Source organism: Danio rerio, chromosome 8, assembly GCF_049306965.1.
Source record: "Danio rerio strain Tuebingen ecotype United States chromosome 8, GRCz12tu, whole genome shotgun sequence".
In the NCBI taxonomy this organism is placed as follows: domain Eukaryota; kingdom Metazoa; phylum Chordata; class Actinopteri; order Cypriniformes; family Danionidae; genus Danio; species Danio rerio.
Window position 1 is genome coordinate 59,782,501 of NC_133183.1, and position 19,429 is coordinate 59,801,929.

A 19,429-nucleotide genomic window follows, 5' to 3' on the forward strand; every position below is an offset into this window, starting at 1 on the left:
CTTATTTTCCAAATGATGTTTAACAGAGCAAGGAAATTTTCACAGTATGTCTGATAATATTTTTTCTTCTGGAGAAAGTCTTATTTTTTTATTTCAGCTAGAATAAAAGCAGTTATTCATTTTTTAAACACCATTTTAGAGACAAAATTATTAGCCCCTTTAAGCAATTTTTTTTCTTGATAATTTACAGAACAAACCATCATTATACAATAACTTGCCTAATTACCCTAACCTGCCTAGTTACCCTAATTAACCTAGTTAAGCCTTTAAATGTCACTTTAAGCTGTATAGAAGTGTCTTGAAAAATATCCAGTACAATATTATTTGCTGTCATCATGGCAAAGATAAAATAAATCAGTTATTACAGATAAGTTATTAAAACTATTATGTTTAGAAATGTGTTGAAAAAATCTGCTCTTTGTTAAACATAAATTAGGGAAAAAATAAACAAGCGGTCTAATAATTCAGGGAGGCTAATAATTCTGACTTCAACTGTATGTACTGAGTCCTGCAGTGAAAATGTACAACATCAATGTGTGTACTATCACATGTTTAGTCAAAACCCAAACTGAGTGTATTTAATCATATTGTTTAAAAGCATTTACATGACTCTTTTCTGCAGTGCTGTGATCGAGCACACCAATCGTGTTATCTTCCTGGAGGACGATGATATCGCAGCAGTGAGCGACGGCCGTCTCTCTATCCATCGAATCAAGCGCACCGCGGGAGACCACCCAGCTCGCGCTATCCAGACACTCCAGATGGAGCTGCAGCAGATCATGAAGGGTACGAGCAGATTAAAAACCCAATTCCATCCAAGGTTAAATGAGTAAACCAAAATGAAGACCAAAACTATTGGTCAAAACATTTTCATCAGCTGAAGTAAAATGTACAGTTGAAGTCAAAATGATTAGCCCAAATATTTTTATCATTTTTACAAATATTTTCCAAATGATGTTTAACAGAGCAAGGATTTTTCACAGTGCTTCCCATAATTTTTTTTTCTTCTGGAGAAAGTCTTATTAGTTTTATTTCGGCTACAATAAAAGCAGTTTTGATTTTTTAATACCATTTTAGGTAAGGTTGTTCGGTTCTGAAGTCAACTCTGATTCTCGAATTCTAATTTTGGAATTTTTACTCCATTTACATTCACCTAAAATAATAGCGCAAGGATTAAAAATGCTATATCATATTGCGCTTTATACAATGCTACTGCGTCAATTGCAGCTTTACATTGTGCAGTTGTCTTCTGGTCGGACAAAACCAGCAGTAAATCATCTGCAATCAACAAAAAATTTTTCCCATTTGGATGGAAACTCCAATGCTATGTGGAAAACCTTCCACTTATGGGGGGGTTTTCGTCAGAAACCAATCATCTGAAAGAGTTTAAAATTGGGCCAATGAAATGCCAAATTGGCATTGTGAATTGTGAAAAGTGAATTGGCAGCATCAGCATGCACAGCTGGCGTCAATGACAATCAGTCAAGTATATAAGACGCGGCTAGTGCAATGCTCGACATCCTTTTGAGCTGAGGTGACTTTCACGCTCAACAGCTAAGGGACAATCGTTGTGGCGAAGGTACATAGCATTTCCGTTCCCCCCTCGAGGAACGAGGGTTGCTTTAGTAACCGTAGCGTTCCCCTTCTGATGGGGAACTCCAATGCTATGTGGAAAACCTTCCTCTTATGACAACCCCCCCCCCCCCCCCCCCCCCCCCCCATAAGTGGAAGGTTTTCCACATAGCATTTCACTTTTTTTTTTTACAGCATATTTTAATTGTCTAGTTTAGATCATTTAGAAAATTGCATTGCAATCTTGGAGACAGAAAGTCAAAACATCAATATATTATAGAAATGTTTAATGGACAGATGTGTAGCAGTTCATTAACAAAGAAAAAAACACCTCAATTGAGCCCAAACAACGTTAAAAAATGTTATTAAAAAATAAATAAATAATAATAATAATTATATATATATATATATATATATATATATATATATATATATATATATATATATATATATATATATATATATATATATATATATAAAGTAGTCTGGATATCTTCTTAATATTTTTAAGGTCAAAATTATTAGCCCCCTTTAGCAATATTTTGTTTTGGATTGTCTACCCAACAAACCATCATTATACAATGATTTGCTTAATTACCCTAACCTGCCTAATTAACCTAGTTAAGCCTTTAAATGTCACTTTAAGCTGAATACTAGTATCTTAAAAAATATCTAGTCAAATAATATGTGCTGTCATCATGGCAAAGATAAAATAAATCAGTTATTAGAAATGAGTTATTAAAAATGTGTTGAAAAAAATCTTCTCTTCGTTAAACAGAAATTGGGGAAATAAATATATCAGGGGCTAATAATTCAGGAGGCTTCAGCTGTCTTGTTTGTTTGTGGGGCTGTTGGGGTTTCTTTGTGTGCGAAACAGTGTGAGTGTTTGACACATTGAGCATGTTGTTTGATCTGCGTTGTGTTAGATTTGTAGGACAAATAAAAAAAAAGAGTTTTAGTAATCCCCATTCGGTTCCAATGGGGCAAATTATCGAGTTTGACTTAAAGACGGCTTAAAGGAGTATTTATTGTGTACTGCCAGTGCTGTCTTAGGGCATAGGCCACAAGTAGTTGCTTAGCATGCAAGTCATTGTACAAGGATAGTTTGTTCTGTAGACAATAAAAAAAAAAGTATTGCTGAAGGCGGCTAATAATATTGACCTTAAAATGGTTTAAAAAAATATTAAACACTGCTTGCATTCTAGTTGAAATAAAGCAAATAAGACTATCTCCAGAAGAAAAAATGCTATAGGAAATACTGTGAAAAATTCCTTACTCCATTAAGCATCATTTGGGAAAACAAAATTCACAGGATGGCTAATCATTTTGAATTTAAAAATAAAAATACAATAATTGATAGATTTTATTTAACCAAAGTTGGTAAAATGAAAAAAAAAGAATAATAAATCATCGTGTGTGATAACATAAGATCTTCAGTCCTTGAAATTGGGCACTAGGGAGAATTCAGGGCTGCAAAATGTAATGTGCTTGAGGTTTAAGTTATCCAAGAGAATACTAACACTGTTGAACTTGCACAGCTCTCATGTAAGAGAGAAAAAAAACTAGTCAGCAGAGGGCAGTAGATGTGCATTTCTCCTCCTTTTTAATGCTCCTCCTTCATCCCTCCATCCACATCTCCACATATTTCTCCTCACTTCCCTGTTTTTCATTTGACCTATTGAAAAAAAAAAATATTCTCATGACCTAAATTCAGGGTAAATCGTCCCTTCAGATTTATTTCTGCATTCCTGCTGTTTATCTCAGTGACTCTGTGAGGAAAAAATAAATAATCAGCAGTGTTTGCAATTGAGTTTTAGCTAGCAACAATCCCTTAAAACTATTTGTGTAATTAGCTATTTCTGAATGACTCTTAAAGGAACAGTTCACCTAAAAAATAAAACTATCATCGTTTATGCACCCTTTACTTGAATACACAAAGATATTTTGAAGAGAGCTGAAAACCTGTAACCATTGACTCCCATAGTAGTGTTTTTCTACTATTGAAGTCAATGGTTACAGTTTTCAGCTTTCTTCCAAATATCTTTGTGTTTCAGATGACAGCGAACAATATTTCCTCAACATTGTGATCATTTGTTGGTGTTTTTATTCCACAATTTTATTTTCAAATGTATTTAAAACAAATCATATTGTACAAACATTAACAGACGTTCAGTTTTGTGAACGCACAAAAGAAGATATTTTGAAAAATGTTGCAAACTTGTAACCATTGACTTCCACAGTAAAAATATTATGAAAGTCAATGGTTACAGGTTTTCTGTTTTTTTCAAGATGACGACAGATGAAAGAAACCCATGAAGGTTTAAATAGTGAGTAAACTTTTAGTTTCAGATGATAGTAAACCACATTTCCACAACAATGTGATCATTTGTTACAGTTTTTCCTATTTTTTCCCCAACCAAATCATATTTAACTAATATTAACATTAAATAATAATAATAATGGCAACACTGTGGCTCAGTGGTTAACACTGTTGCCTCACAGCAAGAAGGTTCAAGTCCCATCTAGGTCAGTTGGCATTTCTGTGTGGCGTTTGCATGTTCTTTCTGTGTTGGCGTGAGTTTTCTCCGGGTGCTCTGGTTTCCCTAACACAGTCCAAACACGTGTGCTATAGGTGACTTGAATAAACTAAATTGGCCGTAGTTCCCAGTTATGGGTTGCAGATGGAAGGGCATCTGCTGTGTAAAATATATGCTGGATAAATTGGCGGTTCGTTCCGCTGTGGCGACCCCAGAATAATTAAGGGACTAAGGAAATTTAATGAATGAGTAATAATAATTTAAAAAAATAATAATTAAAGCATGAAAGTAAGAAATGGAAGGTAGATACACCAGAAAAGCTCCTCAATTCCTTGGTGATCCTTCGACGCCGAACTGTATTTTCTCGGGGGTGCAATAGGAAATAAGTTCATTGATCCAATGTTTTGTATATGGACAGTGAGATGATTATCAGTTAATTAAAACGGATTTGTTTCCCAGCTGTTCCAGCCAGAAGTGTACAGTATTTTTTATGATGAGATGTATCTAGTAGTTCAGTTTAAAGTCTTGCTGAATCGGAAGTTGCAACCGCTTTTTTTTTTTCCTTATTATGATGTAGTTCCTTGAGAATATTAATAACAGAATATTAAATAAGAAACCAGTGGGCGTGGCTTGTTTTTTCTACTGTGAGCTGATTGGATAAAGTAGGCATTTCATTTCAGTTATTACTATCTCACAGATACCTCCTGCTCACCATTTCTGTTTGTTATCAAAACTGACAGCTGAAGGGGCGTGTTTAAGTATGTTAGCCACACCTAATACCTCAGACTGACGTAATCTGAGGATTTAACTGAAAACAAACAGGAAGTGCATTTTCAGATTTCAATAAAAGGCAATCTTTTTTTTTTCCCTCAATGACATGCACTGATGAGTTGCAAAAACTAGCAATGCGAGCTAACAAAATCAATACGGTTGGTTTTGATTTCACGTGTACTTTAATAATCTAAAAACTCCCTTTCGTGCTTCACTACAGTGTTCTGTGATCTAATGTACCATTAACTAACATGGCTCTGGTTGTTCTGTAAAAACAGGAAACTTCAGCTCCTTCATGCAGAAGGAGATCTTCGAGCAGCCCGAGTCTGTGGTCAACACCATGAGAGGAAGAGTTAACTTCGAGAACAACACAGGTGAGCCCAGATTACTCAATCATTCTCAGACCATGAGTGCAACTTGATGAGAAATCGTTTTATTTGTTTATTCAAACATACTGTACTGCCACACAATCCATTTAACAGGAACAGTATGCATCTTCGCAAACATGAATCATCTTTAACCATGTTGTTTTTTTATTCACTTACTGTATGTTGACTTTGGTAGAACTGCATGATCAGTCAAGCACATCGTTTTCCAGCATTCTCTGTTCTCATGAGCATTGAGTCAGATTTCAGCAGAATGCTAAGCTTATTTTATTGCTCCTGAGGCTCTTTTAAAGGCACAGTATGTAATGTTGTTGTTTTTGCTTACTTACGTACTTACGTTAGCACTGCTCAATTACGGGAAAAATCATAATCACGATTATTTTGGTCATATTATTGATTATTATGATTAGGGCTGCGCGGTTAACCGAAATAAGATCATGAACTCGATTCGACCCTACACACGATTTTAATTCAGTTTTTCTACGATTCAGCTAATTATATTTTCCTGGATCTTTTAATCTTAATAACTGATCTCTCGCTAATTTGGTTCTTCAAAGAAGTTCGCAAATCATATTAGAATGTCTGGATGAACTGATCTGAGATCGCTGCGTGTGATGTGAAGGAAAGATCTATCGATCCTCGAAATCATGATTAGCAATGCAACGATTGGTTGATGGCACAACTGCGTAATGACATCATCTGATTAATAATCAAATATCCATGCGAGCAAAATTACATCAAATTACCACTGCTCAATTACGGGAAAAATCATAATCACGATTATTTTGGTCATATTATTGATTATTATGATTAGGGCTGCGAGGTTAACCGAAATAAGATCATGAACTCGATTCGACCCTACACACGATTTTAATTCAGTTTTTCTACGATTCAGCTAATTATATTTTCCTGGATCTTTTAATCTTAATAACTGATCTCTCGCTAATTTGGTTCTTCAAAGAAGTTCGCAAATCATATTAGAATGTCTGGATGAACTGATCTGAGATCGCTGCGTGTGATGTGAAGGAAAGATCTATCGATCCTCGAAATCATGATTAGCAATGCAACGATTGGCTGACGGCACAACTGCGTAATGACATCATCTGATTAATAATCACATTTCGATGCGAGCAAAATTACATCAAATTAGCACTGCTCAATTACGGGAAAAATCATAATCACGATTATTTTGGTCATATTATTGATTATTATGATTAGGGCTGCGCGGTTAACCGAAATTAGATCATGATCTCGATTCGACCCTACACACGACTTTAATTCAGTTTTTCTACGATTCAGCTAATTATATTTTCCTGGATCTTTTAATCTTAATAACTGATCTCTCGCTAATTTGGTTCTTCAAAGAAGTTCGCAAATCATATTAGAATGTCTGGATGAACTGATCTGAGATCGCTGCGTGTGATGTGAAGGAAAGATCTATCGATCCTCGAAATCATGATTAGCAATGCAACGATTGGCTGACGGCACAACTGCGTAATGACATCATCTGATTAATAATCACATTTCGATGCGAGCAAAATTACATCAAATTAGCACTGCTCAATTACGGGAAAAATCATAATCACGATTATTTTGGTCATATTATTGATTATTATGATTAGGGCTGCGCGGTTAACCGAAATAAGATCATGATCTTGATTCGACCCTACACGGCTTTAATTCAGTTTTTCTACGATTCAGCTAATTATATTTTCAAGGTCAGGAGAGAAGAGTAAAGACAGACGCACGAGTATTCACAGGAACATGAACACCTTCAAATGGCGTTAAAAGTGTCACATACTCAGGGCTTTACATTAACACCTGCCAACTGCGAGTAGATTTCAGCTTTGGCGGGTTAAGCCTGGTTTATACTTCTACATCAAGTGACCGGCGTAACCCACCGCGCATGCAATTCGCAAAGCTGTGCATTTATACAGCAGTGAGGTGTTAATGTTCCTCTGTGTCGAGTTTCTTCGCTGCTGTTTTGTTTTTTGCGAACGCTTCCTGAATGTACAAGTGGCTCAAACTCGCTCATTTCTACCAAAAATGAAATTTTAGCTGGTAGCTCGTCAGCGCTACCAAGCCGACCAATCACAGAGCTTGCGCTACGCGTTGTTGCAACGTATAGTTACATTTTTTGAGCGGTGCACATCAGTGACGCCGACGTCCACGGCATAGGGCTATGCGTCAACGCGTAGGCTGCGCCGTAGCATACGTGTGCGCTTGACGCAAAAGTGTAAATCAGCCTTTAGACAGACAATCCCACAAGCCACTTTGGAGCCACTTTAGCACATTGTAGTTTTCTTAAAAGCAGCGTTCGACAATATAAGGATGACCCAATACGCGTGCAATGTGATCTTAGGATCGAGAAGTAAAATAATTGTGATCACGCGAGCAGAAGAAAGCAAGTGAATACCGAATAAGATAGCAGCTGATGTGATGCGCACGACTTCCTAAAACGCGTGTGCACAACACCTTAAAACGCGTGCGCGCTCCCGTTTCCTTTCGTGAAGCAACCGTGTCTGGAACAGTGTCTGGAAACGCAACTGTGATTGGTTTTCTTTTAAATAGACTACAAAAAGTGATGAACATGCACCCACAGTCCTGCTGCTTTCAAGCGCTCAAAACTTGTCTTTTTGTAAGCAGCACCGGTTGCTTTCACTTTGAACAGATTATTAATTGGCCTAAAGTTAACCGTGTGCATGTGATCATCCTTTCATTATCCCACACGGTATGTTTTTTCACCTGCTTTCATTTGCTTACGGTTTAATTTGCTTTTATTTTTGTTAAAATTGTTTAATTATCTTTTTTTACAATATTGCTTTAATGGGAGATGAACTCTCCATTTATATGCAGTTAACTGGGGATCTGAGAGACCTTTAGCCAGGACAGATTAATGCTTATTTTTGATTGCCTACATGACAATAGTTATTTTTTAAAAGTCAATTGCTTTTCTTTCTTCTTTAAGAAATGTTTTGTTAAATAAAAAGTAGAGTATACAGCAATTTTTTGCTTGTTTTGACACATTTAAAATTTAAATAAATTTAAATAAACATTTAAAAGAGATACATTTGGTAAATCCTTATCTTTGAGCTCTGAAAAGTCATGTGAAATAAAAACTAATTGCAATATAACACTAAATGCTCATAATATAGTGTTGCTGAACTATAATTCGGCAACACTATATTATAATATGCCGAACAGAGAAGACACTTTTGACGCTCATAAATGATCATAAAGCCCTTGTGCTGCAGGAATTAGGAGGTTTGCTGAAGGTGTAGCTGTCGTGCAGTGAGGGGTTTGCGTCTTTAATAATCTACGACAGTTTGAGTTCGTTGAACAGTAAGAATTTTTAATAAATCCGTATGAAACAGTCCCTTAAATGTCATGTTGTGTCTTCAGTTTCGGGCTTTGCACTCACACTACAAGGCCAAGTGAAGCGCGCTTTGGCACACCTCTTCCAACCGGGCCAGGGCCGGCCAACTGAACCGCGCCTGAGCCTAATTCAGAGCACTCACACTTTACACAATCTGGGTAACGCGCCTGGGCACAGTTTGGATAGCATAGTGCACCCTAAAATGTATTTAGTCTGATAAAACAGCAGGGCTTTTTCTCTTCTTGATGACGAGCTGAAGAGCCGGAAGTGTTGGACTGTGGCATAATAAAAGCTCTGCTGTTTTCATTCTGTCACTCTCGTCTCTCATCAATTCTTGCTTCATGGCTTTTATTTCACTTCAATGGCTATAAGCCTTACTCTCCTTCATATTACCATGATAATAAGTGTTAAACACTTTGGATATGTCATATGGCTTATTATGTCTGTATATCTGTCACATGGCTTTTTATAAATGCCTTAAATGCTTATGCTCATTTCTGCAGAAGTCCTGTAGAATGTAATGAAAACTACAACTCCCATAATTCCACACCCAGTGACATCAAACTATGTTTTTGTTTGTTGTGTAAAACTACAATACTGTGCCTTTAAACCTTTGTGGTCTGTGCGACAAGACAATAATGTGTGTGGTTGTGTGCATGTGTGTGTGTGTGCAGTGATTTTAGGAGGGCTGAAGGACCACATTAAAGAGATCCAGAGATGTCGAAGGCTCATCATGATCGCTTGTGGAACCAGTTACCATGCTGGAGTTGCAGTACGTACATCACAAAAAAACACACACAGGCCCACTTCTCTGCTGGCATTAGCTTGAGTTTTAAAAATGCTCACTGACGCCACATTCGTAGCTGTGTAGAAGCATTCAACAAAGGTGTAAATGCTAGTTATTATGACAATTATTTGTATACAGTTAAAAGTCAGAATTATTAGTTCTCCTGTATAAGTTTTACCTAATTTCTTTTTAATTGAAAGAAGATTTTTTCAACACATTTATAAACATAACAGTTTTAATAGCTCATTTCTAATAACTCATTTATTTTACCTTTACCATGATGACAGATACTAGATTTTCAAATTCGTAGTATACAGCTTAAAGTGACATTAAATGGCTTAATCAGGTTTATTAGGTTAAAGTTAGGGTATTTGGGCAAATCACAATACACACACACACATATGTATATATATATATATATATATATATATATATATATATATATTAAGGGTGGAGCCGAACCCGAATACGGTATTCGGAAAGGCACGAATAGCGTGTTTTTACGAATACTTGATTCGAACAAATACTTGAAAAATTATTTGTATTCGGGAGCAAGAAAAACACTATATCAAAAAGCAGCGTTTCCTCATGAGACCACAGTGCATGCCCGCGTGAGTGAGTGAGTGAGTGAGAAAGAGAGAGAGAGAGAGAGAGAGAGAGAGACACGCTCAGTGCAAAACGCGCCAAAGCCCGAAACTGAAAGCGAGACGTGACTGTTAAGGGACTGTTTCATATTGATTTATTAATCATTCTTACTGTTCAGTGATCGCAAACTGCCGTAGTTTATTAAAGACGCAAACCTCTCACTGCACGTCAGCTGCGCGCCTACAGCAGACCTCCTCATTCCTGCAGCACGAGGGCTTTATGATTGTTTATGCGCGCCAAAAGTGGCGGATCTGTCCGGTAAAATATCTGACTGCGTGTCACCGCATCCCTAAGGACTGTTTGGCGAAATATTTGACTGCATGTCACTGCATATCAAACGACTGTAACGATATAACTAGAGAAATCTCCACTGTGCCACTGTGCGTATGGCAAGCCGTTTTAGCATTTAAACCTTGTTGAGACTATCCATAAATATATTTAGAGATATCTCTAATTATATTTTGACTTGTCATAATTATAATTCAGATTGGAAATATCTGCAAATATATTATGATAGACTAGTCATATTCCTCCATTGACTTCCATTGAAAAATATTTGCAGATATCTCTAAATAAACAAACAAACAAACTTTGTGTCTTTTTTGTGGCTGGCAGATGATAATAGCAGGGCTGCATCTTTTAGTACTATATAGAATACTTTTGTTCTGCCAGATCTCCCAGGCAGGGTTTTATTTAGATTTATTTAGCTTATTTTTGGAATTCTGTCCATTGGAAAAAAGTTCTTTCAGAAGAAGAACAGTTTTTTGAAGTATTATTTGTTTTTATTCTGTCTATTCAGTGTCCTTAAACAAGAACGGTGGTGGTGGGGTTCATAATATTCACAATGGTATTTTATTAGTTGTTGGTTTAACCATGGATGAGATAATGGCTTCTATGTTATTTTATTTTCAATTACATTTCTTATCACATGTTCAAAAACAACAGCCAATATTGCATGTCTATAATTTATATAATGGGTATAATTAAACAATACTTTCACTATAACGTAAATTAGAAGTGTAATAGAAAAAATATATATTTCTGCGCCATTTTGAATTTTACTCGAATACAAATACAAATACAAATACAAATACTTTTCCCCCCTCAACAAATACAAATACAAATACAAATACCGGCTGCTCCGCACATCCCTAATATATATATATATATATATATATATATATATATATATATATATATATATATATATATATATATATATATATATATATATATATATATAAAATATTATATTATATTTTTATTCCCCTTTTTATTTATTTATTTTTTTTTAAATATTTCCTAAATGATGTTTGACAGAGTAAGGAAATTTTCACAGTATGTCTGATAATATATTTTCTTCTAGAAAAAGTCTTATTTGTTTTATTTCAGCTAGAATAAAAGCAGTTTTGAATTTTGTAAAAACTATTTTTGGGAGAAAATTATTAGCCCCTTTAAGCTCATTTTTTCCCCCGATAATCTACAGAACAAACCATCGTTATACAATATCTTGCCTAATTACCCTAACTTAACTAGGTTAATAAGGTGAACTAGGCAAGCCTTTAAATGTCACTTTAAGCTGTATAGAAGTGTCTTGAAAAATATCAAGTAAAATATTATTTACTGTCATCATGGCAAAGATAAAATAAATCAGTTATTAGAAATGAGTTTGTAAAACTATTATGCTTAGAGATGTGCTAAAACAATCTTCCCTCCATTAAACAGAAATTGGGGAAAGAAATAAACAGGGGCGCTAATAATTCAGGGGGCTAATAATTCTGACTTCAACTGTATATTGCTTAAGGGGTCTAATAATATTGAAACTACTTTTTTCTACCCGAAATAAAACAAATAAGACTTTCTCTTTTTGAAGTTTTGCACTACGCTGTTTAAATAGCGCCCGTAGACGTTCTGGTCTAAAATAGGAGGCGAGTTAAGGTTCATTGCTGGCGCATTGCTATTTTGAGGAACTAGAATAGACTGTTTAATTAGACTAGCTGAGAGGAGGTCTAAAGTCCAGCGCACAGCGCGTTAGTTGTACGCCTCGCCTAAACATTGGTTAATACACACAGGATGTACAGCAATACACAAATATCTTTACAAATGAAAAATAATTAAAGGAGCGAAATATTGCAAAAAATATAATTTTCTACGTGAATATAAAAACCATATTTTCATGCCTTTTTCATCTCGGGGGGCTTTTTCAGTTTATTCATGACAATTTGCTTTTGTATAATGTTATTATTCGATGTAGTATTTTTATTATATGCATAATTATATTTGCTTCATTAAAAACAAGCTTAGATTTATCCACCTGTCAGGTTTTAGACCATATGGGGCACAGCATGTGTGTTTGGATATAACTCACTTCATTATTTTGAACACACTTCATTATTATTGTTCATTTATTTGAACAGAATTTAGAAATAGTTTTAAAACAAATCTTTGCGCTTAACAAACAAAATTAATTATGTAGGCTAATGGATGTCTGTGCGTACAACACGTTTCTATATCCACGAAAGAGAGTGAAAGAGAAAGTAAAGAATGAGGAGGCTCATCTCTCATTCAGTTTTTCCACTTACAAAGTCCGCCATGTAAATAGCAAATGCGCCATGGCGCAACGCGACTGACTTAACTATTTAACTCTGGGGGAGCTTTAGAATAAACATATTTTCCAAAAAAACAGAGGGTTTCTTAAGCATTTTCGTGGAAAATTTCTTGTTATAAAAAACCTTGGCCTAATATCATTGTTACAAGTTTATAATGTTTAAAAGGGATGCTGCAACATACAAAGTCTACTGATCTACTGGGACAAAGTGAGACAAATGTAATGTGTGCGACAGACCAAGGATGAGGCAGAAATAGATTCTGAATTTAAGCTTTTTACTCAATGGTTTGATGTAACAATGTAACAATAATAATGGAAAAAAAAGGAATAAACAATTACAATTTTTCTTTAAACAAAAACAATGAGTGTAAGTCAAATAAAAAAAATTAACAAAACAAAACAATCCTTAAGTCTAACGTCTAAAGCCTGGTTTATACTTCTGCGTCAAGTGACCGGCGTTACCCATGGCGCATGCAACGCGCGTAGCTGTGCATTTATACTTCTGCATGCTGTCTCTGTCGGTCTGCATTAACACTTCCGAAACGCTAGTGAGCAGTGAGGTGTAAATGTTCCTCTGTGTCGAGTTTCTTCGCTGCTGTTTTGTTTTTTCTGAACACTTCCTGAATGTACAAGTGTCTCAAACTCGCTCATTTTGAGGCAGGAACCCGCGGACGTGCAACAACTTTAACTATGAAGTAAACAAAAAACAAAACTTTCCATCCGGAGCTCCTTCACAGGACTCCACAATTGTAAACAGTCGCTCCATTGGGCTCTCGGTGCCGCCCAGACTCGTCAGCGCTACCAAGCCGAACAATCACAGAGCGTGCGCTATGCGTCGGTGCGACGTGTAGTTACATTTTTTGAGAGGTGCATGTCAGCTAAGCCGACGGCCATGGCATAGGGCTATATGTCAATGCGTAGGCTACGCCATAGCATACGCGTGCGCTTAACGCAGAAGTATAAATCAGCCTTAAACTAGGCAACAAAAATAAATAATGAAATCAAATCCGATATCTTCAGTGTATACGACACCCGATCTAAACTCAACTATAAAATTACACAGCTGGCAGAACACACATCCTTATTTACTTGAACAATTATTTTAAAATAATGTTTAATAAATCATAGATGCAATAACATTCCCGTTTCCTGCATAGACTCGTCAGGTGCTGGAAGAACTGACTGAACTTCCTGTCATGGTGGAGCTGGCCAGCGACTTCCTGGATCGAAACACACCCGTCTTCCGTGATGATGTGTGCTTTTTCATCAGCCAGTCAGGTTGGTTCGTGTGCATGAAGTTGTGAATGAAGTTTTGGATTTAGGGCAGGCATCTGATAGCTGGTGTGTGTGTGTGTGTGTGTATGTGTGTGTGTTCAGGAGAGACTGCAGACACCCTGTTGGCTCTTCGCTACTGTAAAGAGAGAGGTGCCCTGACGGTCGGCATCACCAACACTGTGGGCAGCTCCATCTCCAGAGAAACAGACTGTGGCGTTCACATCAATGCTGGCCCAGAGATCGGTGTGGCTAGCACCAAGGTGGGTTCTGTTATTTAGGCCCCGTTTACACTAGTGCGCTTTAGTTTGAAAAAGGCGTTTTAGATCAAAAACGATCCGCGTCCACACTAGCGTTTCACCTAGCGTTTCTGAACATATCTCCGTCCACACTACGCCACCAAAAACGTACATCACGTGACCATTCGTGCACTCTGGGCATGCGCGTTCTAGTATAAACAGAAAGCATGTGTCTCGCTCGGCATTTGGTTATTGTTAGTCAACAAACGCCGGTTAAACAATGAATGCGATAGCAAAGAAAGCAAGAGAGGTATTTTTGTGGACAGACGACGAGGTCGAGTTGTTTCTAAACACAACAAATGATTAACTGCACAATGGCGCCTAAAGCAGACAATAGTGCAAACAACGCTCCTATTTCTGTGTCCATGTTGTTGTTTACAGTGAAGGCTGGTCTGCTGTCTTCCAGTAGCGTTAAAGGCATGTGTTATAGTCATGTGATAGGGGTTGGACGAATAAGGGAAGGATACACAATGACACAAAAACCCCAATCAGCTAACGAATCTCAGCAGTCCCGCCTCCATTTTCAGATGTCTCCGTTTTCCCTCATCCACACTGAGACGGAGCTGCAGCGTTTTAGAATGGAAACGGCCTCTCCAGCGTTTCCAAAACGCTCCGTTTTCGGCGCTCGAAAACTCCGGTGTAGTGTGGACGGATGGCGTAATCGTAGCAAATTGTATGCTTTTTCAAACTAAAATGCATTGGTGTAAATGGGGCCTTAGCCTGTTTACTTTTAAGTACTTGTCAAACTTTTTTGCCTCATGCTGAGCAGTGTAAAGGGTTAGTTCACCCAAAAAGGAAAACATCTGTCAATGAATACTTTACATCATGTCGTTTTAAATATCTGAGCACACAAATGAAGATGTTTAAGGTGAATTCTGATAGATCCCTCATCCTCCAAACTGTTAACTACAGTTATTTTAGTTGTGCGTGCACACAAAAGTGTTCATTCACTCAGAAAAATCTACCTTCTGTCTCTTTTCCAAATGTCGATGACACTATTTTTGTCAGGTAGTGTACCTTTCTTTTCAAAAATAAAAGAAAGTCTCTTTTATATAAAAAAAATAATAATAATTATCATGTATTGTGGGCTAGTAAAGCATAATACATCGGAAAACAAAAAGATGAAGACAGAAACCACTGTAAATTTTTTTTAAAAAGTATGGCAAAGGGTAGAAAGATTTGATCATATAAAATCCTGTACTGGATAGTTTTTGGATTATTGCTCTTTGTTGAAAAGTAAAAGTATTTCATTTTTGTATCAGCTAAAAATGCAACTCTGTGTTCACATCAATTGGTAGAAAATGGATTTGATTTAATGTCCCATGTCGTCCACCGTCACTGTAACATACAGTAATAAGCCATTGTCCAACTGCTCGTTAACGCAAATTTCTAATCAGCCAGTCACATGGCAGCAACTCAATGCATTTAGACGTGTAGACATGGTCAAGACGATCTGCTGCAGTTCAAACCGAGCATCAGAATGGGGAAGAAAGGGGATTTAAGTGACTTTGAACGTGGCATGGTTGTTGGTGCCAGACGGGCTGGTCTGAGTATTTCAGAAACTGCTGATCTACTGGGATTTTCACGCACAACCATCTCTAGGGTTTACAGAGAATGGTCAGAAAAAGACTAAATGTCCAGTGAGCGGCAGTTCTGTGGGCACAAATGCCTTGTTGATGTCGGAGGTCAGAGGAGAATGGCCAGACTGGTTCCTGCTGATAACAGGCAACAGTAACTCAAATAACCACTTGTTAAAACCGAGGTCTGCAGAAGAGCATGTCTGAACGCACAACACAGCCAACTATGAAGCGGATGGGCTACAGCAGCAGAAGACCACACCGGGTGCCGCTCCTGTCAGCTAAGAACATGAAACTGAGGCTACAATTCACACAGGCTCACCAAAATCGGACAATAGAAGATTGGAGAAACGTTGTCTGGTGTGATGAGTCTCCATTTCTGCTGTGACATTCGGATGGTCGGGTCAAAATCTGGCATCAACAACATGAAAGCATGGATCCATCCTGCCTTGTATCAACGGTTTAGGCTAGTGGTGGTGGTGTAATGGTGTGGGGGATATTTTCTTGGCACACTTTGGGTCCATTAGTACCAATTGAGCATCATGTCAACGCCACAGCCTACCTGAGTATTGTTGCTGATCATGTCCATCCCTTCATGACCACAGTGTACCCATCTTTTGATGGCTACTTCCAACAGTATAACGCGCCATGTCGTAAAGCGAGAATCATCTCAAGACTGGTTTCTTGAACATGACAGTGAGTTCACTGTACTCAAATGCCCTCCACAGTCACCAGAGCTCGATTCAATAGAGCACCATAGATGTGCAGCCGATAAATTTGCAGCAACTGCGTGATGCTATCATTTTAATTTGGAGCAAAACCTCTGAGGTATATATCCAGTGTCTTGTTAAATCTATGTCACAAAAAATTAAGGCAGTTCTGAAGGCAAAAGGGGGTTCAACCCGGTACTACTAATAAAGTGGCCGGTGAGTGTTTAATACATTCATGCCTGTGCATGAGCACCATAGCGACCGCTCACATTCTTAACACAACGTCATTAGTCTTGTATGTAACGTAAAAAAAAATGTGTTTGGAATCACAAGCCCAAGGAGAGCAGCTGGATTTGGCTGCTTGAGAGATGTTAATACTGAGAGAAGAAATATGACACGCACAGTAGACTGCACTTTTCATTCACTTTCTCTGCCACTCTTTCTCTACCTCAACTTTCATGACTCTTTAGAAGAGAAATTGCTTGCGTTATGCTACTCATGTATAAAAGATAAGAGCGCTACAATTGATTTATGGAGAAGCTTCATTACGATAAAAACATAGATGCCTGGAAGCTGAATAAAGTGATGTAATTGCCTATTAAAGTCATTCGCTACGGTGTAAAATAATGTGCCAGGACATCTGCCACAATCCTCCATTAGTGTTTTTTTTTTCAGTCAGTTTAAAATGTTACAGACTGCCTCGGATATGTTCCAGGTTTGAAATGAAATGCAGGACTCTGCCCTAATTAGTTTGGTGGTTTATTCGTTTCTGTATTCGAGAATGATTGATGGATTATGATGCAGTTGTTATTTGAGGACTCCCAAAGGTGGTAAATGATCAGGTGTTCTGTAGTTTTAAAAGTGGAATGAAGGTTAGAGCTATAAAAAATATAAATTAAAAGACTTAACGTTTTTGAATCGTATAACGAATTGTTCATAAGAACGTTTTAAAGTCAGTTTGAAATCTAAATTGACCTCAGAGAATGGCTTTTTCAAGTCTAGGTCATACCTGGCATGAATTCCCGCTTTTGAGCCAAACAAATCCATCCATATATCAATACAAATATCCATCCATCTATCAGTCCATCAATCCATCCATCTATCTATCAATGCATCAATGCCTCAGTCCATCAATATTCATCCAGCAATCCATTAAAACAAACCTCCATCCAAACATCAATAAAAACGTCCACACAAACATCCATCCATCCATCAATTCAAACTTCCATAAAACATCCATCCATCACTACAAACTTGCATCCATCCATCACTACAAACTTGCATCCATCCATCCATCCATGCATCACTTCAAACTTGCATCCATCCATCACTAAAAACATGCATTCATCCATCTAAACAAACCTCTATCCAAACATCCATCCATCAATGTAAACATCCATCCATCACTGCAAACTTGCATCCATCCATCCATCACTACAAACTTGCATCCATCCATCCATCCATCTATCCATGCATCACTACAAACTCGCATCCATCCATCACTACAAACTTACATTCATCCATCAAAACAAACCTCCATCCAAACATCCAACCATCAATACAAACCTCCATCCAAACATTAAAAAAACATCCTCACAAACATTCATCCATCCATCAATACAAACTTCCATGCAAAGATCCATCCATCACTATAAACTTGCATCCATCCATCACTACAAACTTGCATTCATCCATTCATCACTACAAACTTGCATCCATCCAACCATCCATCACTACAAACTTGCATCCATCCATCCATCACTACAAACTTACATCAATCCATCAATACAAACCTCCATTCAAACATCAATAGCAACGTCCACACAAACATCCATCCATCCATTGATACAAACTTTCATACAAACTTCCATACAAACATCCATCCATCAATACAAACTTTAATCCAAATAACAATCCATCACTGAAAACTTACATCCACCCATCAATACAAACCTCAAAACCATCAATACAAACCAACCATCCATAAAAACTTCTGTACAAACAAACATCCATCCATCAATACAATCTTCCATCCAAACATCTATCCAAACCTCCATCAATAAAAATCTTTGTCCAAGTATCCATCCATCAACACAAAGATCCACTTAAACCCCCATCCATCAATACAAACCTCAATCCGAACATCCATTCATCGATACAAACTTTCATCCAAACCTCCATTCGTCCATCCATCAATACAAACCTCCATTCAAACATCAATAAAAACTTGCGCACAAACATCCGTCCATCCATCAGTACAAACTTCCATATAAACTTCCATACATCAATACAAACTTTTATCCAAACATCCATCCATCACTACAAACTTCCATACAAATATGCAACCGTCCATCCATCAATACAAACCTCCATCCAAACATCCAACCATCAATATAGACTTTCATCCAAACATCCTACCATCAATACAAACCTCCATCCAAACATCCAACCATCAATATAAGCTTCCATACAAAAATCCAACAATCAATACAGACTTCCATACAAATATGCATCCGTCCATCCATTAATACAAACCTCCATCCAAACATCCAACCATCAATATAGACTTTCATCCAAACATCCTACCATCAATACAAACCTCCATCCAAACATCCAACCATCAATATAAGCTTCCATACAAAAATCCAACAATCAATACAGACTTCCATACAAATATGCATCCGTCCATCCATTAATACAAACCTCCATCCAAACATCCAACCATCAATACAGACTTTCATCCAAACATCCTAACTTCAATACAAACTTCCATTCAAACATCCAATTGTCAATACAATCATCTATCCTAGGGGTGGCCAACCCTGTTCCTGGAGAGCCACCTTCCTGCAGATTTCAGTTGCTACACATATGAAACACACCTGAACCAAT

The 19,429-nt window shown here is 37.2% G+C and overlaps 1 protein-coding gene across 4 annotated transcripts in view; it reads left to right on the forward strand.

Annotated features, from left to right (window-relative positions):
• Positions 1-19,429, forward strand: part of gfpt1 (glutamine--fructose-6-phosphate transaminase 1) — a 117,386-nt gene that overhangs the window by 25,249 nt on the left and 72,708 nt on the right. For 3 of the 4 annotated variants that reach the window (XM_073909726.1, XM_073909727.1, NM_001034981.1), the window contains 5 exon segments: positions 623-786; positions 5,159-5,254; positions 9,317-9,414; positions 13,840-13,960; positions 14,060-14,217. In XM_073909726.1, coding sequence (XP_073765827.1) covers positions 623-786; positions 5,159-5,254; positions 9,317-9,414; positions 13,840-13,960; positions 14,060-14,217 — 637 coding nt within the window. 4 annotated transcript variants of the gene reach the window in all.